The 25954-nt window shown below is 50.1% G+C and overlaps 1 protein-coding gene and 1 pseudogene across 1 annotated transcript; both read left to right on the top strand.

Annotated features, from left to right (window-relative positions):
• The first annotated feature begins 446 nt into the window (after positions 1–446).
• Positions 447–25713, top strand: LOC128822995 (zinc finger protein 436-like; annotated as a pseudogene).
• LOC128823072 (uncharacterized) lies at positions 6678–14056 on the top strand. Its single transcript, XM_054005150.1, has 3 exons — positions 6678–6762; positions 12095–12682; positions 13458–14056. The coding sequence occupies exons 2-3, from the start codon at positions 12145–12147 to the stop codon at positions 13958–13960; spliced, it is 1041 nt and encodes a 346-aa protein (XP_053861125.1). The 5' UTR covers positions 6678–6762; positions 12095–12144; the 3' UTR covers positions 13961–14056.
• Positions 25714–25954: the final 241 nt, after the last annotated feature.

The raw sequence follows: 25954 nt of genomic DNA, 5'->3' as shown, positions 1-25954 counted from the left end.
TGGGTGGGCTTGTGTCCCCCACATAACTGGGGACTGTAACCCTCAGCCTGAAGACTCCTGTTCTGCCCCCTTCCCCCTCTGGCTTGATCCCTGTCCCGTTTCCCGGGGGGCACGTGTTCTCCTGGAGCTGGATCGGCCCCTCCTGAGGGGAGCCAGAGCCGGTGGGGGTGTCAGTGAGATCAGCAGCGCTGGGAGAAACAGACACAAGGGAGCAGAGATGGGCTGAGGAGGGGCCGCTTGTGCAGAGTCACTTCCCTGCCTGCCCCCGGCTCTCTCTCCATCCCCGGGGGGGCCCGGCTCAGCAGAACCCGGGGCTGTCCTGGGGGGCGAGTCCCAGTCACTGCAGACAGCCCCGGCGAGCGCTGCAGCCCGGGTGGGGTTTGCAGGGCACAGGAAGGGGCTGGAGCAGCTGGGAGCGGTGGGTGCCGGGAGGAAGGAGGCAGGAACCGGGAGAACAAAGAACCGAGAGCATCAGACCCCGCGCAGCTCTTGAGAGACCAGACGCTGCTGTCCCCGTTGTGGCCTGAGAGCTGAACAGCTGCTGCTTCCCCAGCGGGATCTGTGCTGGGGAGAGCCCGTCATTAACCCCTCCGTGCCCGGCCCGGGGGGACCTTCTCCGGCTAGAAACCGCCCCGGACTCTGCTGACGGCAACTCCCGAGCTGAGGCTCCAGGTGACTGAGACCCTGGGGCTGGGCAGGTACCTGACTCTGCACAGTGCCCCCCCCATCTCTGCTCCCCGGGTATCCGAGAGCCCAGAGCTGCTGCCATCATTAAGGCCAGAAGGGATCCTTCTATCAGCGAGTCTGACCTGCTCCCACTGGCTCTCTGTTGTGTCCAGGAACTTGTGTGGATAAAGCAGGTCTCTCTGACTGGTAACCCCTTCCCCGCACGTGCAGAGCGGGGCCAGCCACGGGAGAGAGAAAGCCCGCAGGAATGGGATGGTGACCATCTCTCCCAACCAGGGGGGTAAGAGGAGGAAGAGGGTGTCAGGAGAAATGAGAGGGTGGGAACAGATTTCCAGATCTCTGACCCCCCAGGCACACTCACTGCAGCATCCCTGCACAGGGTCACTTTCCTGTGAACAAGGTGAGGAGCAGAGAGAGGAAAAAACAGCCCCTGACTCCCTGTTTCCCCGGCTGCAGGAGTGTGCTACCCTGGGGCCCATTTTTCTTTAGAATAGCTGCAAAGAAACCAAGGATTAAAAAAAAAACATTTTTACAACATTTTATTGCTTTGTTTTTTAGCTTTTGCAGAGTTAACTTTTTACTTTTTAAAAATTACTTATTTTTTAATATAACATTTTAATTAACTTAGATTTTACTATTTTAAGTATTATTTTAGAGATTTAATTTTTTGTTAGTACTTTTTTATTTTTGCCATTATGCTCTTAAGTCTGTTTTTAATTTTTTTTTGTTGCTTGCCTGCTTGTTTGGGCCCAATTTTTTTCTGTATTGTCTCTTTCCATGGGCACAGGCTTTGTTCCACTACCAGTACAGCAAGGAGGGTAGGCTCCTTAACTAGCCCACACCCCTCCTGGTCCCTTTCCTTTTCGTAATTACCCCACAGGGTGCTTTCCTCATAGTTGGGGGTGCCATACATACAACCTTCTCCCCCCCTTCACCCACTGGACCTCTCCTCAGTCTTAATGAGGGCTGCTATAGGGGTGCAACAAGGTTCCACCCAAAATTGAGGATTCTCCCAAAGGGAGAGGTCAAAGCCCTCACAAGGGTCACCCGATTCATCCCCCGTGAGACTCACCACCTGGACCGAACACATGGCCAATTCACATTTCAACTGCTTGATTTTGTTTTTATGGCGAGCACACTGCCACTGAAGCGTATGCTGGGCACGAATGGTCAAATTTCTGATGAGTCCCTGAAGGACCAATACTTGCTTAACCAGTGCTTCCAGGCAGTTGCATTTTGCCTTTTTTGCCTGGAAGTCCTGTCTTAAGGCTTGCAACTTGTCCTGGGCATAGGCTTGGGTTGCAGCCTGGTTAATACTTTGTGCTTTTAGTTGCTTAATTTTTATTTCCCCCCCAGCTGTCAGGTACACACCTCCTCCCTTCTTCTCAAATATTTTTTTGTTTTGACAGCATTTGATAGCATATGGCAGCTGCAGCCCAAATTACTCCCACAGCTGCCCCTCGGTTTTTACTCTTCTGTTTTTCATACTTAGTATACACATTTAACAAATCTTGCTAAGAATGTACCCTCCTCTGAAACTCCATCATGGAACCCCAGGGATTGTATCCCACCCTGGTGAGAGCCCTCTCCAGCCGGAAGAGATCATCCCCCCCTTTTGAAAGAGGAAGCAGGGTCCTATCCCTCTGCACCGCCTCTCCCAAGGCCCAAGCATTAGGTTCACCAGCCTCCTGTGACACCAGCTAACTGGGCAGTTGGACCGTGTCCATGTTCCCTACTGCCCGTACGTCTAGGCTTGAACCCCTCCATGATACCATCTCCCATGACTGTGGGACTTCTGAGTCCACAGCTGTACTCTTCCATTTCCTGAACATGCTGTTACAATTTTTCAGTACAACTTGAAACTTTTTTAATTACTTGAGATTTTATGTAGCTCACGCTGGCACCGGGGCTTCCAATGTTACCCCACTGAGCCAGAGGGAGAAACGCTAAACCTCTCTTCATATTGCTCGGCCTTTTACCTAGGGTTACCATATTTGAACATTGAAAAAAGAGGACACTCCATGGGGCCCCGGCCCCGCCCCAACTCCGCCCCTTCCCCTCCCCCGGTCCCACCCCTTTCCCCACCCCCGGCCCCGCCCAACTCCGCCCCTTCCCTGTCCCCATTCCAACCCCTTCCCCAAAGTCTCCGCTCCCTCCCCTGAGCATCCCACATTCCCCCTCCTCCCTCCCAGCCACACGAAACAGCTGCACCAATTCTAAAGTCAGGCACTCCACTAGTATAGACTCCCATGACTTTAATGAAGCTGCTCAGTGGAGGATCTGCCCCGGCCCTCAGTTTTTGGGAGCGGTCAGGACACGCAGCTCACACTGTTCTGTTTCCCAGCTCCCCAGATGCCTTGGAGCACCCAGTTCTCCTCCCTGCCCGGTAAAATCCCGGACATTTTGAGCTATTTAATTCTTTAATTCTAAAACGTAATTCTTTATATGTAGTGAACTTTGTATTTTCGTTTTGGCATTGTGTTTGCTCCTAGGATCAGGGGCAGCCAGGGTCTCCATGTGCTTGGCCCGCCACAAGCCAAGCTCAGAGGCTCCCATTGGCTGGGAAAAGCTCCAATGGGAGCTGTCGGAGCCAGCCCCTGCAAGCCCTGCCCCCGCAGCTCTGATTGGGCAGGTATTTCGCAGTGATCCACCACACTGCTGTGTCTCATCACAAATGGGGAGCTGAGTGCCATACAGCACACCCCAGCCCCAGGAGCTCTGATCCACTTGCAGGCAAGGCAGCCCGATGCCCATCGCAGCCAGAGCTCTGATCCCTCTGCACACTCCTGCCTTTCTCACACTGCCCTCCCCTCCTCCCCCACCACAGTCAGTGCTTTTTGGCGACTCCCCGGAGCAGCTCCCCCAGCGCTGCCCCCCACCTGTGCAATCAGCGGCGCATGGTACTCCCAGCTTTGCTGCTCCCTGACTCTTCGGCTCTGTTTAAGAGCCAAGCTGCCCTAGTGCTACCGGCTTCAGGCACTTCTCCTACCTGGGCTCCACCTGAGCTGCTCCTCCCAGCTCAGACTGTAAGAGCCGAGCTGCTGGCTTCTGGCAGCCCTCCCCTACCTCAGGACCCAGAGCTGGCTGGACACGTCCCTTCCCCCGGCTCCAACTGAGCTGCTCGGCTCCGCCCCCTCAGACTTACAGAGCAGAGCTGCAGGAGCCAGCGTTACTGACTTCAGGCAGCACCCCCCCTGCCTCGGGACCTTGCACCGTGGGAGCAGCTCAGCTGGAGCCGGGTAGGAGAAGTGCCTGGCTGGGGGCTCGGGGTCCGGAGGCGGGGGGGGGGGGTGCTGCCTGAAGCCAGTAGCGCTTGCTCGGGCAGCTTGGCTCTGTAAATCTGAGAGAGGAGGAGTGGAGCAGAGCCACAGGGGGAGAGGAAGTGCCGGCCATTTTCCCGGACATGTGTGGCTTTTCAGCAATTCCCCCCGGACGGGGGTTTGATTGCTGAAAAGCCGGACATGTCCGGGAAAAAGAGGACGTATGGTAACCCTATTTTACCACCGAGGGTCCACACACCAAATACCCTCCCAGGGGCACAGTGAGAAACCCTAAGTTCTCCTCTTTCACTCAGCCCTTCTGTTACTGAGGGTGTAGGGACCAAGGATTCTCTCCTGGAGCGAGGATCTCTAAGTCCCCGTCTACCCAGCACTCCTACAACCAGGGGTTTACCCACCAGCACCCTTTCCCCGCTGACCAGGGTGGAGAGCGGAATGCTAAACCTCTCTCCGGTTCTCAGCTATGCTACAACTGAGAGTGGGCACACCTGTAATCGTAAATCCTCAATATGAAATACCAACAGTGCCAGACAGAGCAAACATGAAATACCAAGGGTAGAACCGTTGGCGCGTGCTGCAGGGCTCCCCCCCTCCACAATTCTCCACCAAAACTGTGAGAGATTTTTGTTACCAAACTGCCTGGAACGTCAATTGATCAGGCTGGGGCCACAGGATTTTTTGGGGAGGAGATGATGACGCGCACCAAGGATCTAAATTTTAAAAACTTTATTGACAAAATAATAAAGTAACAGCAGAGAGTGCTGGGACCATTCCCACATCACTCAGGGGAAGAAAGAAAGCATTAGAACCCCAAGCCCTAACCCACGTTCATACTTACACATACTCTACCCAGGCAGGCCAGGCCTGGGTGTAACGTCAGAAGAAGGGAGGGGGAAGGTGGATGGGAGTGCTGTCCTAGGCCCAGGCCTGTCCAAGAATCAGTTGTGCTCTCCAAGTTGCTCCAGCTCTTGGGAGGGTTTTAAGTCCTGGGCGTCTTTTGGAGTGTTTTTGTCCCGGGTCCTCTGTTCCTGGTGCTCATTTATCAGTCCAAACAGGGTTCCTGTGGCCTCCCCGGTTTCCCAAAAAATCCCACTCTGGAGATTGTTTTTCTTTCTGTCTTGGCCTTCACTGTGTTTGCTGTTATCTACAGCTCTGTGTCTGTTCAGTTGAGAATCTTCCTTTCTCGTGGTTGCCCAGACAACTTTCAAGCCCCGTCTTTCTCAGCTGTCAGCCAAGTGTTGGCTGTGAGCAATGTCCTTAGGCGGCAGCTAGCGTCTAATCTTCGGACAGAGTTCGTTAGCTACGGTGTTGAATTAACCCATTTTCTGCTCTCCTTCTTCCCTTTCGGCCTCTTGTACCTACAAAGGAAAAGTTCACTCTCCACTCACACCCTTCTAATCCTCCCCAAGATGCTTTACCTCATCTGGTCACCCTAATTCACACACTGTTGCTGGGAGGGTTTGAAAATATCTTGGTTTGTTACTAGTGCTTGGGGGAGTGCATGGGGGGACAGGGGCAAGGTCTGTGCTGCAATATAGGGACTGAGCATGTTCCCACCATGGCAGAATCTACAATCTGTGTCTGCAGGGAAAGAGCCTGGGGGGAATTGTGACATGAAATGAACTAAAGCCTGTTCTGAAACCTCCACAACTGCCCTTCTCGCCCTGCCAGGCTGCCAGAATGAGGTCCATGTTTCACTCCAGTTCATCCCAGCCTCCCATGGGACAGGGAAGAGAAATGGCTGCAATGGAGCCAGCTCAGGTAGGGATTGTCAGGGGGCTGCTGGTGGATTCCTGCTGGAGGGAGAGGGGCAGTAAATACTGACAAGGTGGCAACTTCTGGGGACTTAGGTCTGCAGGAGGGCAGGGAATATGCTGGGTGAAGAAAGGGAGGGGGACAGAGTGTGACAAACCTGCTGGGACTTGTTTAACATGGGCCTAGATCCTCAGAACAAATGCTTGGGTGTTGGGGGAGAAAATTCCCTAATTTGTGAAACAGGAAACAGAGAAACCAACTCTTTGGGCAGGGCTGGGAAAATTGACCAGACTTCCAGTGCTGAACCCTCAGCCTGCTAGCCAGAGGCTGGTGTGACATGGAAAGATGGCACCCACCAGGGAGGCGTAGGGAAGATGCCCCGACTCCTCACATCCAGCTGCTGGCAGTGGGGAGGATGCTGGGATTCCTACCATGAGGCTGTGCCTGGACCCTACTGGGGGCTTGCATCTCCTGTATCAGCCTCAGTAGGTGTGTGATGGATCTGCTGGGAGAGACAAGGGGCTATCTTTGTTCCCTCACCCAGATGCCTTCTGGCTGCTCTCAGCAATATGGGGATATGACTCTGCTGACTGTCTCTCTCTCTCAGAGCTTCCATTTGATTGGCTCCTTTCCCCCCATGAACAGTGGGACTCTGACTGGGGCAGAAGGTACTGAGTGTTGGACTCTTTCTCTTGCAGGGGCTGGTGACCTTTGAGGAGGTGGCTGTGTATTTCACCAGGGAAGAATGGGCTCTGCTGGACCACACTCAGAGAGCTCTCTACAGGGACGTCATGCAGGAGAACTATGAGAATGTGACCTCACTGGGTAAGGATTCCTGTCCCCTCAGTTCTTAGAAGGGGAAAAGAAGAGTTAATGTTCATATTACTCCCACAATGCCACCTCTACTCTGCACTGTTTCAGCATCACCCCAAGATGCCAGGGAGTCACATGCTAGCCCTCTGCCCTCCCCTGCTACAGAACACTTTGGGAGCAGAGCACAGGAGCAGTACTGCACAAACTTTAACCACTTCTCTTTGCTAAGGTAATATTTGGGTTTATTTCCATCATAGCAAACAGAAGCTGCCTGTCTTTGCCTTCACTCCAATACTGAACCTTCTGAACCACCTGAAACTTTCAAAAAGTTGCCACTCCTTTGCCCTCACTTTGAGGATTCCCTCTGAGCCATTGCCTTCACTTGCCCCTCACTAAGCCCTGCAGACCACTAACATGTATGCCACCGGACTGCTGACAATCCCTGTGGGAAGAACACACCCTTGTGCAACTTCACTGACACAACTTGTCACACTCGGCACAGTAATGAGTCAGACTTGGTCCTCCAAGGTTCACATGCACCTCTCTGCATACCACAGTAACAGCTCTGCCAAGCTGCTCCAACTAATCCCTCCATCATGCAATTACAGCTACAGCTGGCAGTGCACACAGCTGGAGGGCATGCGGATAAATGCTGGGATTCCCATCTGTGAACACAACACAAACACTAGCACATTCTCTTAGTCCTTCCTTGTATTGATTATAGGTTCATAGATTTTAAGGCTAGATGTGACTATTAGGTCATCTACTCTGATGTCCTGTATACACACCATGGAACTTCATCCCATTACTGCTGCATTGAGCTGAATTCCTGTGGCAGATTGTTAACCTCTGCACCACCCATACATATCCATTCCCAATTGTTCTTGCCAGCTGCATAGTTATGTGTTGGGGACAGAGTTAAGGTTGCCTTGCAGGGTTGGCATGTACAGTAACTCTTCATTTCCTGGTTTGGAAAGGTTTAAGTTTAGCCACCGTCCATACGGTGTAAGGCAGGAGACCGCACTGGGCACCCTTAACTCTACATTAATGTAGTTTATGAGAATTTAGTTTCCTTTTTTAAAAAATGGATGCTTTTATTACCATAACTGTGCCTACACTTGAGCTTTTGCCAGCAGAGCTATGTTCGGGGGCAGAAGAGGGATGTGCTTTTTCAGAGCCTTAAACATCAGAGCTGGACTGGCAAAACTTTTTAAGAGTAAATCAGGTCGGAGTTTGCATGCAGATTTTAGAACACTTGAAAATATTCCTCTTAACCAGAAATTTTGGTATCAGAGGGCAAAACTTTCAAGAGGAACTCCTGCAGAATGCAAGAAAAATGCACAACACACATTGTGTGAAAGGTATCAATGGCAGAGCTCTATCTCAAAGGCGTGGGTGGAGCTCAGGTTCAATGGCCACAGCATGTTCTCTGGAACCAGTCAATTCCTGTGAGAGTAGATTGCTGAAAACCCTCTGACTGTTAACAAGAGTCTGCTGCACTGCATGAGCATTTCAGTCTCTTTGACTCAGCGCTTTTCCTTGTACCAATTTGAAATTCCAACCTCTACAGTTAATTAACTTTTACGATTCTGCTTCCCCAGCGAGGCACTGGGTGCCATGTACCAGCAGAGATAAAGGCCAAGGGACTGAGGTCAGCTGGTGGATAATCAGAAGCATAATTTCAGCCCGAGAACATATTGTAAGAGCCAGCTGATAATGTGAAAAGCTGCTTTGGGGAGCGATATAGCTCAGGACCCTCTCATACAAATCACCCCATATTTGGGCCACTAGCCCTGGTCGGCACCCCCATGACAAATTTCAAGAGATTCTTCATAAGCAGAGGGATGTTAGAGCCATTAGAATAGCTGACCTTTAAACAGAATGTAATGTTGAACTTTACCTGTGGTAGAACTGGTGCTCTGCTGTAATAGCTTCCCAAGTGCATGAAGGGTGTGACAGTCAAGGGGACTCATCGGACAGGAGACAGTGGGAGGTTCCTTGCTTGGGAGAAGGTGATGCAGGGCTGGTGCATGAAGATTACTAGGGTACGAATATGTGTCTATAAAGTCCCAGGTGGGTGGTGGTTCTGTTCCATCACAGGGCAGCCTTCGCAGAGCTGCTGGTGATGCACATCCTGGGAAACCAGTCACTGCAGGAAGTGCTGTCCACACTAGAGATGACTGGCAGCTCCTCCCATGACCTCTGATTGATCCAGATTTCCTGTTTCAACTGGGAAATACCAGGAAGCTGTCTGTGCAGGAAGGCAGATTCCTGACCTATTGCTGAGATAGACCATGCCTTTTTCCTGGTCTCTGCCTTGTCACACAGCTCTATGGTTCCCGGTGTTTTGAGCCAGACCCTGGCACTTGATTTTTTTCTTGCCCACACAGGTCTGACCAATAATGGTTCTAACCACTGGACCTCACCTTTCATGCCCCAGTTCCTGACATGGTGCTCTTGGGGAGGTGTGTGTGGAGGATTAGGACAATAGGAAATTAGTCAGGCTTGGGTACAATGGAAGCAAGAGGAGGGAGGGAATCAGGGACAGGAGCTCCTGGGAACAGGTATTAGGGTGGACAGAGGTTGTGGGAAACTGGGAATGAGGAAAAAGGGTGGCGGGCCCAGCATTGGTTCTGTAGGAGGGGGAGGATTAGGTAGGAGATCTGGATTACGGGGGACTGTGGAACATTAGGGATAGTGAGAAGGAGGAGGGATGGGGTTGAGGAATGGTTGTTCTAGGGAGCAGGGAGGGTCTTGTGCGAGTGGGAAGGGAAGGTTTCAGGGAGGCAGAGATATGGGGCATTCCACTGAGACTGCTTTAGTCAAAGTTTCTAGTGATGTCTCTTGAGCCAAAGCCCAATACTTCAATCTTTGTCCTCCTTGACCTGTCAGCTCTCATTGATCCCTGTCACCATGCTCCTTTTCTTGAAATATTGTCCTCTCCTCTGTGATGCTGCCCAGGGCTACCCAGATCGGTGAGGGTCCTCACTACCACCTGCCCTTAGTGTGAGGGAGCCTTGGCTGTGCCTGACATGCGTCAGCTTCCTGACTCCACCAGCCAGAAGCAGCACAAGTCTCCTCCATCTTACCCTACTCAGGCACTGCTTTCTCTCAGTAGGTTAGTGATAGACACACTCCAAACCCACTGAGCCTCCCCCCCACACAGTGTCTCCTTGGAGTGTCCAGCCACTGTTCCACTGGACACTCATAGTATTCACAGATTCGCTGCCCTCAAAGAAAAATTTCATCTCAGCTTACCAGTTCCACCTTAGATCACTGCTCCACTTAACACACACCACTCAGATGTGTTTATAGGGAACATAAGTAAAAAAGCTTATTTAAAAATGTATAGATTCAAGTAATAGCAAGCAGAAGTATGGGAAACAAATAGTTACACATCAAGTAAAATCAAAACAGGCATTCTAAAACCTAGACTTACATAACTGGATCCTTGAATATGTCATAGACCAATGCTCCTGTGAAGTCCTTCCAGGGTCAGTTGTGATCTTCCATTCATGGGACAAGTCACACTGTCAGTTTACCTCCGTGGTTGAAGATGCAGGGTGTACCTCTGCACCTCCAAATGTACCCCAGCATACCATTATCTTCACTTGTAACAGGATCCTCCTGGGATGTTTTTTTCCCTGTATATTTCTTCTCTTGAAGTTTTCACAATCTCTTTATTAGCATTTGGCTCAGTGTACAAACAGGCCCCCGTTGTGAGACATACAGTGCCCAGTACGCACGTGGCCAGATAGAGATAAATGTCTGTTTCCTCCTGCTTGAAAGGAATCTGTATGAGGCTTTATGAACATAATTTCCAGTATAGATACATAACTACTTAAATGTCCTCTTTACATACATTTTTCAATGATTGTGATAACCAGTGGGCTACTGGTCTCAATAGATCGTACATGCCAACCACTCTGCTTAACACACAGCATTCAGATATGTTTCTAGTGAAAACAAGTAAAAGTTTATTCAACCAAAAATAGAGATTCAAGTGATAGGAAGTAGAAGTATTGGAAACAAATGGTTACACATCAAGTAAAATCATAACATGCTTTCTAGAACCTAGTCTTACATAACTAGATCCTTTCACATTATAGAGCACAGCTTATGCAAGTCCTTCCAGTATTTTACAGCCAGGCTTGGCTGTGATCTTCCTTTCATGAGATAAGAGTCATGCTGTCATCTTGCCTCTTCAGTGGAAGATGCAGAGTTTGCTGCCGCATCCCCAAATGTCTCCCAACATGCCATTGTCTTCACTTGTAACAGGATCCTGCTCTTTATTCCCCCCCCCCCCGTAAATTTCCTCTGTTGAAGATTTTTTCTCATTAGCATTTGGCTGAGCGTACAAACAGGCCCCCATTGTGAGACGTATGATGCCCAGTACACTCATGGCCAGACAGAGAGAGAAAGGTCTATTACCTCCTGGTTGAAAGGAATCTATTTCAGTTTTTATGAACGTAATTTCCAGTATAGATACATAACTTCTTAAATGTTCTCCTTACACAGATTTCTCAATGATTGTGATAACCAGTGGGCTACTGGTCTTGACAGAGACCTGACGTGCCACCTTTAGGTGAACTAATATGTATGTATCTGGTCTGTGGAATCACAGTAATACAGTAGATACCCCTTGCCCTCTGCCAGTTGGCATCAAGAGGTCCATAAGTCACACCCTCCTCCTTCTCCAATCGTGCAATTGGTGTGTCCTTAGAATGATCTTCCTCATCCCCACTCCAACTTTCTATTTGGATTCCACAGTGGTAGGCTGATGCACAGCATGTTTGGGAGCTGGGAGGTCTGGGGGCAATGGGAAGAGAGGATGCCATAGATCAGAGTTAGGGTGTAATGCAGGACCAGAAGAAATGTGAGGGAGTTGGGTTAAGGAGCTGGGAGGGGTGGTGGTGGGAGTAAAGGGGAGATAGGGACTGTGTAGGATTTGGTGGAGCTAGCAATGGAAGAAAGGGAAGCAGAAATTCCTGGGAGTCAGAAGAAAAGACGACTTGGGAGAGTGGGAAGGTGAGATGGAAAATGGTTGGGAAGTGGGAAATTTGGAGGAACCTCTAGTGAGGAAGGCTGTGGGCAATGGGAAGGGAGGAGAGAACACAAGGAGTGGGTGCTCCTGGGCTCTCTCACGGAGCAAGTGTGCCCCATCCCCTTTTGTGGTAGGGTAAGGGTTGTTAAAGCCCCACAGCTAAGTCTGCCCGATCACCCTTTGGCCTGGTCTACACTACGGGTTTAGGTCGACTTTAGCAGCGTTAAATCGAATTAAGCCTGGACACGTCCACACAACGAAGCCCTTTCTTTCGACTTAAAGGGCCCTTTAAACCGGTTTCTTTACACCACCTTCGACGAGGGGATTAGCGATAAAATTGGCCTTTGCGGGTCGGAATTGGGGTAGTGTGGATGGAATTCGACGTTATTGGCCTCTGGGAGCTATCCCACAGTGCTTCATTGTGACCGCTCTGGACAGCACTCTCAACTCAGATGCACTGACCAGGTAGACAGGAAAAGACCCGCGAATGTTTGAATTTCATTTCCTGTTTGCCCAGCATGGAGAACACAGGTGACCACGCAGAGCTCATCAGCACAGGTAACCGTGATGGAGTCCCAGGATCGCAAAAGAGCTCCAGCATGGACCGAACGGGAGGTACGGGATCTGCTCGCCATATGGGGAGATGAATCAGTGCTAGCTGAACTCCGTAGCAGTAAAAGAAATGGCAAAGTATTAGAAAAGGTCTCCAAGGCCATGAAGGACCGGGACCATAACAGGAACACACAGCAGTGCCGCGTGAAAATTAAGGAGCTACGGCAAGCCTACCACAAAGCCAGAGAAGCAAATGGAAGGTCCGGGGCAGAGCCGCAAACTTGCCGCTTCTACGCGGAGCTGCATGCCATTCTAGGGGGTGCAGCCACCACTACCCCAACCGTGTGCTATGACTCCATCAATGGAGGAACACACAGGGAAGACGGTTCGGGGAATGAGGAAGATGAGGATGGAGGTACTGTAGGTAGCTCACAGCAGCAAGGAAGCGGAGAAACCGGTTTCCCCAACAGCCAGGATATGTTTGTCACCCTGGACCTGGAACCAGTAACCCCCGAACTCACCCAAGACCCTCAGGGCACACAGGAGACCTCTGGTGAGTGTACCTTTGTAAATATTACACATGGTGTAAAAGCAAGCGTGTTTAATGATTAATTTGCCCTGGCAATCGTGGCCAGCACATCTACTGGAAAAGTCTGTTAACGTGTATGGGGATGGAGCGGAAATCCTCCAGGGACATCTCCAGAAAGCTCTCCTTCATGTACTTCCAAAGCCTTTGCAAAAGGTTTCTGGGGAGGGCTGCCTTATCCCGTCCGCCATGGTAGGACACTTTACCACGCCAGGCCAGTAGCACGTAGTCTGGAATCATTGCATAACAAAGCATGGCGGCGTATGGGGTGATTTTATTAAGGGGACATTCAGAGGTGCCCGTTCCTGCTCTTCTGAACAGAAATGTTTCCCGCTGTTAACCATGCGGTGGGGGGAGGGGTGAAGTGATCATCCCAGAGAATCGGGTGTGTGTGTGTGTGGGGTGGTTTACTTGGGTTTGTGCCGCATGTTAACCGGGAAACCGCAGCCCCTCCTTTTACATTGAAAACCCATTTTAAATGGCCAACCCAATTCATCCTTGATATGGGAAATGCACTGCTGTTTGAAACCTTTCCCGCATGTTAAGAAGGTTAAAAAAGCCAAAAGACTGTGGCCTACCATGGCTGCCTGCAAGCCAAAATATGTTGCCTGGGGCACTGCGTGAGTGATCTCTCATACCAAACCGGCAGGCAGAGGAAAAATGTGACCTTGTAATGAAAGAGTGTACCCATTGTTCTCTAAAATGTGTCTTTTTTAACTACCTCTCCCTTCTCCTCCACCAGCTGCAAATGTTTCTCCTTCGCAGAGGCTAGTGAACATTAGAAAGAGAAAACGGAGGACGAGGGACGATATGTTCACGGAGCTGCAGATGTCCTCCCAGGCTCATAGAGCACAGCAGAATGCGTGGAGGCAGTCAATGTTGGACATGAGAAAAGCACAATATGAACGAGAGGAGAGGTGGCGGGCTGAATGGCGGGATGAAAAGAGCAAGTGGCGGGCTGAAGAGGATAGGTGGCGTCAGCTTGCAGACAGACGGCAAGAGTCAATGCTCCGTCTGCTGGAGCATCAAACTGATATACTCAAGCGTATGGTTGAGCTGCAGGAAAGGCAGCAGGAGCAGAGACCGCCGCTACAGCCCCTGTTTAACCAACAGCCCTCCTCCCCAAGTTCCATAGCCTCCTCACCCAGACACCCAAGAACACGGTGGGGGGGCCTCCGGCCACCCAGTCACTCCACCCCAGATGATCGCCCAAGCATCAGAAGGCTGGCCTTCAATAAGAGTTAAATTTTTAAAATGCAGTGTGTCCTTTTCCATCCCTCCTCCCCCACCCATCCCAGGTTACCTTGGCAATTATCCCCCTACTTCTGTGAGGAATTAATAAAGAATGCATGAATGTGAAAAAACAATGACTTTATTGCCTCTGCAAGCGGTGCTTGAATTGGGGAGGGGAGGGTGGAGTGGGGTGGTTGGTTTACAGGGAAGTAGAGTGAACCGGGTCGGTGGGGGGGTTGGAGGGTTCATCAAGGAGAAACAAACAGAAGTTTCACACAGTAGCCTGGCCAGTCACAAAACTTGTTTTCAAAGCTTTTCTGATGCGCACCGCGCCCTGCTGTGCTCTAACCGCCCTGGTGTCTGGCTGCGCGTAATCAGCGGCCAGGCGAGTTGCCTCAACCTCCCACCCCGCCATAAAGGTCTCCCCCTTACTTTCACAGATATTGTGGAGCGCACAGCAAGCAGCAATAACAATGGGGATATTCTTTTCGCTGAGGTCTGAGCGAGTCAGTAAGCTGCGCCAGCGCGCTTTTAAACGTCCAAATGCACATTCCACCACCATTCGGCACTTGCTCAGCCTGTAGTTGAACAGGTCCTGACTACTGTCCAGGCTGCCTGTGTACGGCTTCATGAGCCATGGCATTAAGGGGTAGGCTGGGTCCCCAAGGATCACGATAGGCATTTCAACATCCCCAACGGTTACTTTCTGGTCCGGGAAGAAAGTCCCTTCCTCCAGCTTTCGAAACAGACCAGAGTTCCTGAAGACGCGAGCATCATATACCTTTCCCGGCCATCCCACGTTGATGTTGGTGAAACGTCCCTTGTGATCCACCAGGGTTTGCAGCAGCATTGAAAAGTACCCCTTTCGGTTTATGTAGTCGGTGGCTTGGTGCTCCGGTGCCAAGATAGGGATATGGGTTCCGTCTATGGCCCCGCCACAGTTTGGGAATCCCATTTCAGCAAAACCATCCACTATTGACTGCACGTTGGCCAGAGTCACTACCCTTGATATCACCAGGTCTTTGATTGCCCTGGCAACTTGGATCACAGCAGCCCCCACCGTAGATTTGCCCACTCCAAATTGATTCCCGACTGACTGGTAGCTGTCTGGCGTTGCAAGCTTCCACAGGGCTATCGCCACTCGCTTCTCAACTGTGAGGGCTGCTCTCATCCTGGTATCCTGGCGTTTCAGGGCAGGGGAAAGCAAGTCACAAAGTTCCATGAAAGTGCCCTTACGCATGCGAAAGCTTCGCAGCCACTGGGAATCGTCCCACACCTGCAGCACGATGCGGTCCCACCAGTCTGTGCTTGTTTCTCAGGCCCAGAATCGGCGTTCCACGCCATGAACCTGCCCTGGTGAATGGCAAACAAACACAAGCCTCTAGGTGTAAGGTGGGGAGGATCCCTCCCCAGGGGTGGGAGTGGGGGTGGCAGCAGGGGGTAGGGGGAACTGGGCCCAACCCACTCCACCCAACCTGGCTCCACCAGGGCCCTGACAGTGGTGGCGGGGATCCAGCCAAAACACCCTGACAAGCATCCGGCCTAATGGGTCATACCCCCACAATCACTTCCTACCCAGTGTCTTCATGTGGTGGTCCTAGCATCCTCAGTGTCTCAGGGTTCCTTGGTTTGGGCAGTTCTCAGTGATTCTCAGCAGTCTTGGGCATCTTCTTGCATCTCAGTGTGGCTGGCTTCCGGAGTCTGCGGCTTCCAGGCTGGAGCTGTCAGCCTGCATCCTTTCTCTTCAGCAGTCAGCATCAACTGAGCTGAGCTGCTTCCTTTTATATCTGATTTCCAGCTGGAGCATGCCCAGCAGGGCCAAGGGGGCATGGCCTCCTCAGTCGATAGGGTGGAGTTAATTCCTGCTGGATCGGCATCACAGGGCCCCAGAAGGTAGGGGAGGGCTGAAAGCCATGGGAGGAAGGGGAGTGGGTGTCATAGTGAGTGACAGGGCCAGGTGCACCCTATTCCATTCCTGGTCTCTCTCAGGGCGCCCCTCAGGTGTCAGGTCTTTCCCTTTCCTGGAGTGGAATTCTGCAATTATCCTGCTCCTAGACCAGGCCCTGGGCCATGATGCCCTGTGTATCAACTGTGCTTACCCATCAGGCCAGGTGAGAGTGCAGACACCTTTCAGCAGACTGGGATCAGTGGGGCACAGTGATAAAACAGCCTCCTCTAAACCAGGGGCTCTCAGACTTTGGCCGCAGCTTCTTCAGGGTAAGCCCCTGGCTGGCCACGAGATGCTTTGTTTACCTGAGCGTCTGCAGGTATGGCCACTCGCAGCTCCCATTGGCTGCGATTCACCATTCGTGGCCAATGAGTGCTGTGGGAAGTGGCACAAACAGTAGTGTTTGTTTTATGGTAGGAAAAAGGATAACAGAAAAAAGGATTTTAAAACAGGGCGGATTTAATTTAAATCAAATTTATTTGAATCATGATTTAAATCAATAGTCAGGAAGACTCGATTCTTGTTGGTTCTTATAACCTTAATATATATTCTTCACAACTCAGAGATAAATGTAGGTTTCATTTTTAGAAGGTACACACTATACATTTTTAAAGTGATTTATTTTGAAAACTTTTCAGATTAGTCTTACAGCTATATCAGAAAATGAATGATTGGTTATTTCATTTACCAAAGGTAATTGAAGCAGATATTTATGAACTCACTGGGAGGTGAACGATCTCCAATTCAACAGGTTAATCATTAATATTTGGAGGATTTTCTTGCCATGCTGTATTAGGAGGAGAACTTCACCAGACAAACATTTTAAATTGTTTTATTTAACTAAAACAACAATGTTATGTATTCTGGATTTTTTTCTTCAACAGTAAATATATAATATTTTAACAAAACAAGCATATGAATTTTTGAATTTAGTTAAACATTCAAGTTTTTTTAAATCAGGTTTGTTTTTGTTAAAATTGTTTTTAACTAAAATAGTTAAATGAAATATTTAAAAAAAATTAAACTGACTATGTCAGCTGGGTCAATATGAGAAACTTAAAATATTGGCTTCTGCAGCTAACTCAGTTGTCTTCACCTTTATTTTCCTGTTTGTTCATAATCTGGAAAAGAAAAACAAGCTTTTCTGCTTTTTCAGGTCCCAAATGATTTCTCAATTTGGAAGCAATTAGTCCAAAGGAAGAAAATATTCTTTCTACACTGGCAGAAGAAGCTACTGCTATTAAAAGTGAGATTATCACTTCAGTAGTCTCTGAATCCAAGTGCTTAAGTTACTTCCCCCAGTTCACTGGTATGACTTTCTTTAAAACATCATCAGCAAACATATATTTCTTGAATGGTTCATCCTTAGCTCTGAAGTTTATTATAGTTGGCATTATGGAGGGATGATTGCTGGATGTCCATGTCATAGCCAACTCCTTTCTTCAGCAGTTAAAGTTTGACCTTGGTACTGAGTATTGAGAATATTTGCAAGAAAATGAGCTGGCGATAGTGCTTGTCCCATTCATTTTTAAATGCTTGGAATTTAACACTGTCATTGCATATTTCTCTTTTTAAGATCTCTCTCAGTGCCTTCCAAATTTCAATAGCATCAGCAATAAAACAGCTATTTTGGTTCCTGGAAAAAAACATCCCAATGTGTAGAAAGAATAGTAAATATGGCAGGTGACCAACTTGGCTTAACAGTGAAATCCTTGCTGATCTTAAATGCAAAAAAAGAAGCTTACAAGAAGTGGAAGATTGGACAAATGACCAGGGAGGAGTATAAAAATATTGCTCAGGTATGCAGGAGTGAAATCAGGAAGGCCAAATCACACTTGGAGTTGCAGCTAGCAAGAGATGTTAAGAGTAACAAGAAGGGTTTCTTCAGGTATGTTAGCAACAAGAAGAAAGTCAAGGAAAGTGTGGGCCCCTTACTGAATGAGGGAGGCAACCTAGTGAATTTGTCCCTCCTGAAGTGACATGGCATGATTCTTATTTCTCACTTTCTCCTTTTCCAGGGGAATTAGTCTGTGGCTCCTGAACTACACCATGTAATTTGCCACCTTTCTCCACACACTGGGATTTTCATATTGCCTCCCGTTACACTTCACTCACTAAACTCCCTAATTCTACCAAATAGGCTTTCCCGATATCTGATATTGCTGATGTGGCAAATAGCAGAAGCTATTGTAGTGTGGTAGGTCAGGATGCCTCTCCTTGCCCCTATTCTTGAGTGTTGAGGTCTATGCTAGTGCCCTGGTGGGGGAGAGAAGGGGAGCAGGGAAGGGACCCAGGTCTGCCCCCTTACTCGGAGTCCCAGCCTCTTCAGTTTCACGGCCTTCTTACCCTCTTTCCCCTTCGGTAGGGTTTCCCTTAGTCTTCTGTACCAAGGAGTCACACTGCTCAGGCAGGGTTTCCCTTCCCCTGGTCCTCTGGTTAACAGCAATACTCCTCCAAACTCTAGTCAGCTGTCCTTCCCTCCTCCTGTCTGACTGAAGCAGGGTTTTTTATGAGGTCTAGGGCAGGGTCTTAATTGGCTCCAGGCACTCCAATTACCCTGTAGTAACCTTTTCCTAGTCCACAGGGAATAAGGCCTATTGCTAGCTGTTAGCTGGAGTGTGGGGACAGGGTGTATTCAAGCTATCTCACAGTTAATACGGCTGGAGTGGCCACCCTGTTCTCCTCTGACCTACAGCCCAAGGTGCTGGGGGTTGCTGAAGTCATGCTGGGTTACCTGCTGCATCTCCAAGTCCATATGGAGGGGCTAACACTGAACCTACTTAATGTCTATGCCCCGACATCGGGCCTGGAACGGGTACACTTTTTCCAGCAGATGTCCGCCTTCCTCGGCTCCTTGGATCCTCATGAGTGCCTGGTCCTGGGCAGGGATTTTAACTGCATCCTCGAGGAGTGGGACTGCACGGGGACTGAGTCAAGCCTGGCTGCCGCAGATGTCTCTGGGAGATTGTAGATCACCATTCTCTGGTGGGTGTCTGGCGTGACCACCACCCGGATGATGATTCTACCTTCACCTATGTCCAGGTGGAGGAAAATTGGTCACACCACTCCTGGTAGGACTGCATTTATTTTTCTTGTCATCATCTTTTGTGAACCCACTCCTCCAGCATTTGGCCAGCCCCATTCTTGGACCACCATCTGGTGGCTGTGACAGCCTCTCTTACCTCTGAGAGGCCGGGGCTGGCCTACTGGCACTTCAATAATAACCTGCTGGAGGATGTGGGCTTTATAGTGTCCTTCCAGGACTTCTGGCTGGCCTGGCAGAGGCAGAGGTGTGTCTTTCCCTCAGTGTGATGGTGGTGGGATGTGTGGAAGGTGCGCACCCAGATCTTCTGCCATGACTACTCCTGGGGTGCTAGCCAGTGGAGGGATGCGGCAATAAAGCAGTTGGAGCAGGAGGTCTTGGTGCTGGAGAGGCATCTGGTCACCAGCCCTGGGGATCCATCCCTCTGTGGAGCATGCTGGGAGAAGGGGGAGGAGTTCCGAGCCCTTGAGGACTGGCGGGCCCTGGATGCATTTGTTGGATCCCGCATCTGTCTCCTCCGGGAGATGGATTGCGGCTCCCATTTCTTCTATGCCCTGGAGAAAAGGAGGGGGGCTAAGAACCATGTCATCTGCCTTTTGGCAGAGGACGTCATCCCCATCACGGATCTAGAAGAGTTGCATGGAAGGGCCAGGGCCTTCTACACCAAACCTCTTCTCCCCGGATCTGAACGACAGTGACACTTGTAAGGTGCTCTGGAATGAACTCCCAATGGTCAGCGTGGGCGACCAGGACTGTCTGAAGCTGCCTCTCACTCTGGCTGAGTTCTCGGAAGCCCTCCATCTCATGGCCACCAATAAGTGCCTGTTCTGGGATGTTCTTGGCCCGGACCTTGCCATCATCTGGGCCAAGTCCTTGGGGAGCAGGGTCCTTCTTCTGTCATGCTGGTGAGCTGTTCTCACCTTGCTTCTGAAGAAGAGGGACCTCCAGAATTGGTGTCCTATCTCGCTCTTCAGCACGGACTATAAGGTCAGGGTGAAGGTCATCTCGCTATGACTGGGGTCCATGCTGGAGGACATGGTCCATCCTGACCAGACCTACATCATCCTGGGCTGGACCATCTTTGGCAACTTCTATTTGGTTTGGGATCTCCTTGAGCTTGGGTGTGGGGATGGTCTGTTGTTCGCCCTCCTGTCTCTGGATCAGGAGAAGGCGTATGACCAGATGGACCACAGGTATCTCCTGGGCACACTGCGGGCTTTCAGCCTCCGGCCCCAGTTCATGGGTTTTTGCCAGGTGCTGTACGCCTCCACAGAGTGTTTAATCAGGCTCAACTGGACCCTGACCGCACCTGTCAACTTTGGGTGAGGGGTATCGCAGGGCTGTCTGCTGTCAAGCCAGCTGTATACTGTGGCCATTGAGCCCTTCCTTTGTCTCCTCTATTGGAGGTTGACGGAAATGGTGGTCCATGAGCTGGAGATGCGGCTTTTGCTGTCAGCATATGCCGATGACATGCTTCTCGTGGTCCAGGACCCAGGTGATCTGGTGCAGGTGGAGGCCTGCCAAGTGATCTATTTGGCAGCCTCCTCTGCCCGGGTCAGCTGGGTCAAGAGCTCTGGCTTGGTGGTCGAGGATGGATGGCAGGCCAGCTCCCTCCCACCCGCCCTTCGGGCCATTCGGTGGGGTGTGGGTCCACTGCTCTATCTTGGCATCTATCTTTCTGCCATGCATCCTTCTCTGCTGGATTTGGCACGATTTGGAGGGCAGGATGGTTGTGTGGTAGATTTCTGTTACCAATCTGCCTGAGGCATCAGGTGATGAGGCTGAGGCTGCAGGATCATTAGGGGAGGAGATGACGGAGCACACCAAGTACCGGTATCTAAGTTTTAAAGCTTTACTAATAAAATAATAAAATAACAGCGGAGAGTGCTGGGGTTCCCCACATCACTCAGAGGAAGGAAGAAAGCGTTAGTGCCCAAAGCCCTAACCCACTTTCATACTTACACCCACACTACTCAAGGCTGGCCAAGCCTGGGTGTAACGTAAGAAGAAGACGGGGAGGGGTGGATGGGTCCTGTGCATAGGTCGTCCAGGATCCGCTGTTGATCTCCAACTTACTCCGGCTTCCAGGAGGGTTTTTAAGTCCCGGGTTCTTTAGGGGCATTTTGTTCAGGGATCTCTGTTCCCCATGCCCTTTGTACCAGTCCAAACCGGGTCTCTGTGGCCTCCTCAGCTTTCACAAAACACACGAGTTCCAGGGACGCAAAACTTCCCTCCCCCCCATCTGCTGGCCTTTGCCATATTGCTTGTTTTTGCAATCTCGGCAGTCCTGTTCAGCTTAGTTCTCCTTTTCTCATGGCTTGCTGGCATAGGGTAAGATATGAGCACAGCTGCAGACTTCTCATTGGGCATTGTGACTTTGGACTGGGGCCAGTGTCTTATCTTCGGGCTGAACTAGCTGAAGTGTTGAGTTAACCCGTTCTCTGCTTTGCTCCTCCCTCCCCCTTTGGCCTCTCGCAGCCTGTAAAGGAACCTTCCACTGCACACTCACATGTTTGACCCTCCCCAAAATGCTTTGCGATGCCTGCAACAGCGTTAGCAACAGGCAGTGCTGATGTATCTCCCCCTGAGGGAGGGGGCCATGAGGGTATGACAGTTGAGCAGCTATGGCAGTGGGCAGGACTCCTCTGGTGCCTCTCCCTTCAGGGGAGGGCACTGGCTCAACACCCTGTGCCCAGCCCTGGTGTTCCTGGCCCGGCTCCAGAAGCTGGTTCTGGAGTTCTTTTGGCCAGGGCTGCACTGGGTCTCTGTGGGGGTTCTGCATCTTCCCCTGGAGGAAGGAGGACAGGGTCTGGTGTGCCTGCATGCTCAGGTCCATGTCTTCCACCTCCAGGCCCTGCAGAGACTCCTTTATGGTTCAGGTAGCTTGGCATGGAGTATGTTGGCTTATGCCTTCCTCCACCGGCTCCCAGGGCTTTGATATGACTGGCAGCTTTTTCATCTCCATCTTGTAGAAGACCTCTCTGAGCTCCCAGTCTTCTACTAGGACCTTCTCCAGACCTGGAAGCTGGTTTCGGCAACCACGTCCATGGTGGCCACAGATGGGGGTAGATCTCCTTGCGGAGCCCCTGCTACACAATCCTCATCTTCATGTGCAGGTGGCAGAGTCACCTTTGGTGCACCAGAGGTTGGTCCTGGCAGAAGTTACCAGGATCTGAGACCTCCTGGGCTACGACTGGGGGGACTGAGTGGATCCCTATGCACTTGGCTGGCACATGAGGTTCTCCGCCCTTGGTACCCCCCGGCATGTAATTCAGGAGGTGGAGGCAGCCTTAATGCGCACTTCTTGGTCTTTCCTCGAGCAGGTCCTGTGAGAGGGTATCCCTGCCTGTCCCTTACCCCAGGCCCTCCGGATCTCTGCATTGGTCCCCTGCCCCTGTGAGCCCTCTCAGCCCCCACACCTTTGTACCCCAAGCCGGCTGTGTGATTTGCGGCTGGTTTGCTTCTGAACCGTGCCATGGGACCATCTTTACACACTCATGCTCCACACTCTTCACTTCACCACCCTCGTGTCCTGCCCCGACACCAAGTGGTGGGACCTTCTTCCAGCTGTAAAGGGTGAGGGACCCCAGTGTGCCAGCCTCTACTCCATTTTGATTCCACGGCCTGCTGGGGATATTAGCTGGTGGCTCCTTCATGGAGCCATGATCATGGGCATGTACCTGGCATGGTTCATCCCATTCCTGATGCCTGCCCTTTTTGCAGTGTGAGGGAGACCCTGGCACATGTTTATCTGCAGCCATCTTGCAGCCACTCTTCTGGCTGCTCCAGAACCTCTTATTGAGGTTCTGGCTGCACTTTTCCCCGCCCCTTTTTATTAATGCACACCCTATCTGTGGCACCACAAAATCGACCTCCTCCTAGCTATGGCCAAGGTGGCCATTTACAACACCAGGGAAAGGAGGTTGGCTGAGGATGGGGGCACTGTGACTGTGGGGCCTGTTTTCATTCCTTATCCATTCACACATCCGGGCAGAGTTCCCCTGGCATCCTCTGGCTCCTTTAATGCTTTTGAGGAGCAGTGGGTGCTGTCCAGGGTTCTCTACTCAGTGTCCACTTGTGGTTCCCTAGTTTTGGCCCTTTGACCTTTACACCTGTCCCTGTTATATTTTTGGTTGTCCCACATAGTTATTTGAGTTCATGGACCTTGTGGATCCTCCCCGAAGGCTGGGGAAGTGTACTTTAGCCCATGCCTGTGCCCACCCACTTCCCACAACCCAATAGGACCACTCTCCTGCTGCTCTCTGGCCCTGCTGTACCACACTGAGCTCAGCATTCTGTGATATCCTTACCTCTCCTGTTCCTTTTTTCACTGAACCCCACCAGCCCATGCTTACTGTTATCAGCTTCCATAGGATTCTCTCATTGTCCCTGAACTTCTCTGTCAGTTGTGCAATTCCAGGGGGACTTGTCCTCTCTCTGGAGTCTTCAATTTCTGGGATATGCAGTTCCATTCTCTGTGTTTTAGGCACTTCTTTGATAATGAGTGTCTGGCTGTGTATTTTCCTAGCAGAGATGTGCATAGTTAAATGCTTCATAAGCAGAGCTTATGTCCGTCACGTTTGAGCATCAGGGGAGGTAGCCTTGCAATTTTACTTGTTGAAAATGAACTGGGCTTAAACTAATAGAATGCTTTTTTATTACATATTTCCCATTAACTCCCCTGATCTCCCTTGTTTTCTTACCCCTGAACAGGGTTTCCTGTTTCCAAACCTGATGTGGTCTCCCAGCTGGAAGAAGGGGAAGAGTTGTGGGTCCTAGATCTCCAGAGTTCAGATGAAAAAGAGATCCTAAGAGATCCCTGCACAGATGAGGAAACATTAAACCAACCCAGAATCTGTAAGTGCCCAAGGGAAACAGCTGGGATTACCCGCACAGACTTTGTGAGCTCTGTGAGTCCCCAGCAGATATCATTCATGTCTTCCTACAGATCATGACTGACACCTGGCATTAGTTCTCCTTTCCTACTGACTGTTTGGATGGGATTTGGAGGCAAAATTCATCCCCTCCCCTCTCCCCTACCCTTTTTATTTTTTATTTTTATTTTCTGTCTCTCCAATACTTATTTTAGTTTGCTCTCTGCCCTTCCATCCCTAATTCTGAGATTTCTTTTCTATTCTAGCAGGTTATGGGATGGTGGACAAGAACAAAGTGCAGAATCCTCAGCAGGAAGATGCTGAGCAAGTGGAAGCATGTGGGGCATTATCACAAAGTTCCAAAGGGAATGTTTCCAGTAGTCATGAATGGGAGAAAGCCTGTGAAAGTCACCACAGGCCAGAGAGATATCAGGGAAACCAGACACAGGAAAAAGTGGATGAACCCATTAGTTTTCAAGGAACTCACAGGGAACTCAAAGAAACCACATTCCAGGCAAAAATCTTCAGGGTAGAGAGAGAGAATACATGCAGCGAGTGTGGGAATAACTTCAAATACCACTCAGCTCTCATTCGACATAAGATCATGCACACAAAAGACAGACCCTATGAATGCTTCACTCAGAGCACAGTCCTTATTACGCATCAGAAAATACACAGAGGAGAGAAACCCTATCAATGCTATGAGTGTGGGAAAAGCTTCACTAACAGCTCAGCGCTTATAATCCATCAGAGAATCCACACAGGCGAGAAACCCTATGAATGCAGTGACTGTGGGAAAAGGTTCTCTCGGCGCTCAGTGCTTATTATCCACCAGAGAATCCACACAGGTGAGAAACCCTATCAATGCTGTAAATGTGGGAAAAGCTTCACTAACAGCTCAACGCTTATTACTCATCAGAGAATACACACAGGTGAGAAACCCTATCAATGCTGTGAATGTGGGAAAAGATTCACTCGTAGCTCACACCTTGCTATACATCAGAAAATCCACATGAAAGAGAGACCCTATGAATGCAGTGACTGTGGGAAAAGGTTCACTCAGCGTTCACACCTTACTACACATCAGAAAATACACAGAGAGAGACCCTATAAATGTGATGAATGTGGGAAAAGGTTCACTCACTGCTCAGAACTTACTATGCATCAGACAATCCACACAGGTGAGAAACGCTATGCATGCTATGTGTGTGGGAAAAGCTTCACTCAGAGCTCAAACCTTACTACACATCAGAGAATCCACACAGGAGAGAGGCCCTATAAATGCGGTCAGTGTGGGAAAAGTTTCACTCAGCATTCACACTTTACTACACATCAGAAAATACACAGAGGAGAGAGACCCTATGAATGTGGTGAGTGCGGGAAAAGGTTCACTCAGCGCTCAGACCTTACTACGCATCAGAGAATCCACACAGGTGAGAAACGCTATGCATGCTGTGTGTGTGGGAAAAGCTTCACTCAGAACTCAAACCTCACTGCACATCAGAGAATCCACACAGGAGAGAGGCCCTATAAATGCAGTGAGTGTGGGAAAAGTTTCACTCACAATTCAAACCTTATTGTACATCAGAGAATCCACACAGGTGAGAGACCCTATAATGCAGTGACTGTGGGAAAAGGTTCACTCAGCGCTCAGTCCTTATTGCGCATCAGAGAATCCACACAGGAGAGAGACCCTATGAATGCCGAGTGTGTGGGGAAAGTTTCAATCATACCTCAGCCCTTACTAGACACTGGAGAATACACAGAGGGGAAAGACCCTATGGATGCAGTGAACATGGGAAAAGCTTCACTCAGTGATCAAACCTTACTGCACATCAGAGAATCCACACTGGAGAGAGGCCCTATGAATGCTGTGAGTGGGAAAAGCTTCACTCAGAGCTCATGCCTTATCTATCATCAGAGAATTTGTAACTGAGCTAATTACCATAAAAACCTTGTTTAGAGCTGTCAATTTTTTTAAGTCTTTCTTTTGACAATTCCCAGGTAAGTGGCTTTTAAGGCTCCTTGCATCTTTTGCACACTGTAGTCCCTCAACTCCCACAGATGAGTTGCCCACTTTTGCCTTTTGAATCTTACCCTTCTTTGGTGTGACTCCTGTGGTCCCTTCTATCAACTCCATT

Source organism: Malaclemys terrapin, chromosome 15 (assembly GCF_027887155.1).
Source record: "Malaclemys terrapin pileata isolate rMalTer1 chromosome 15, rMalTer1.hap1, whole genome shotgun sequence".
NCBI lineage: Eukaryota > Metazoa > Chordata > Testudines > Emydidae > Malaclemys > Malaclemys terrapin.
This window is presented reverse-complemented; position numbering and strand designations above follow the sequence as displayed.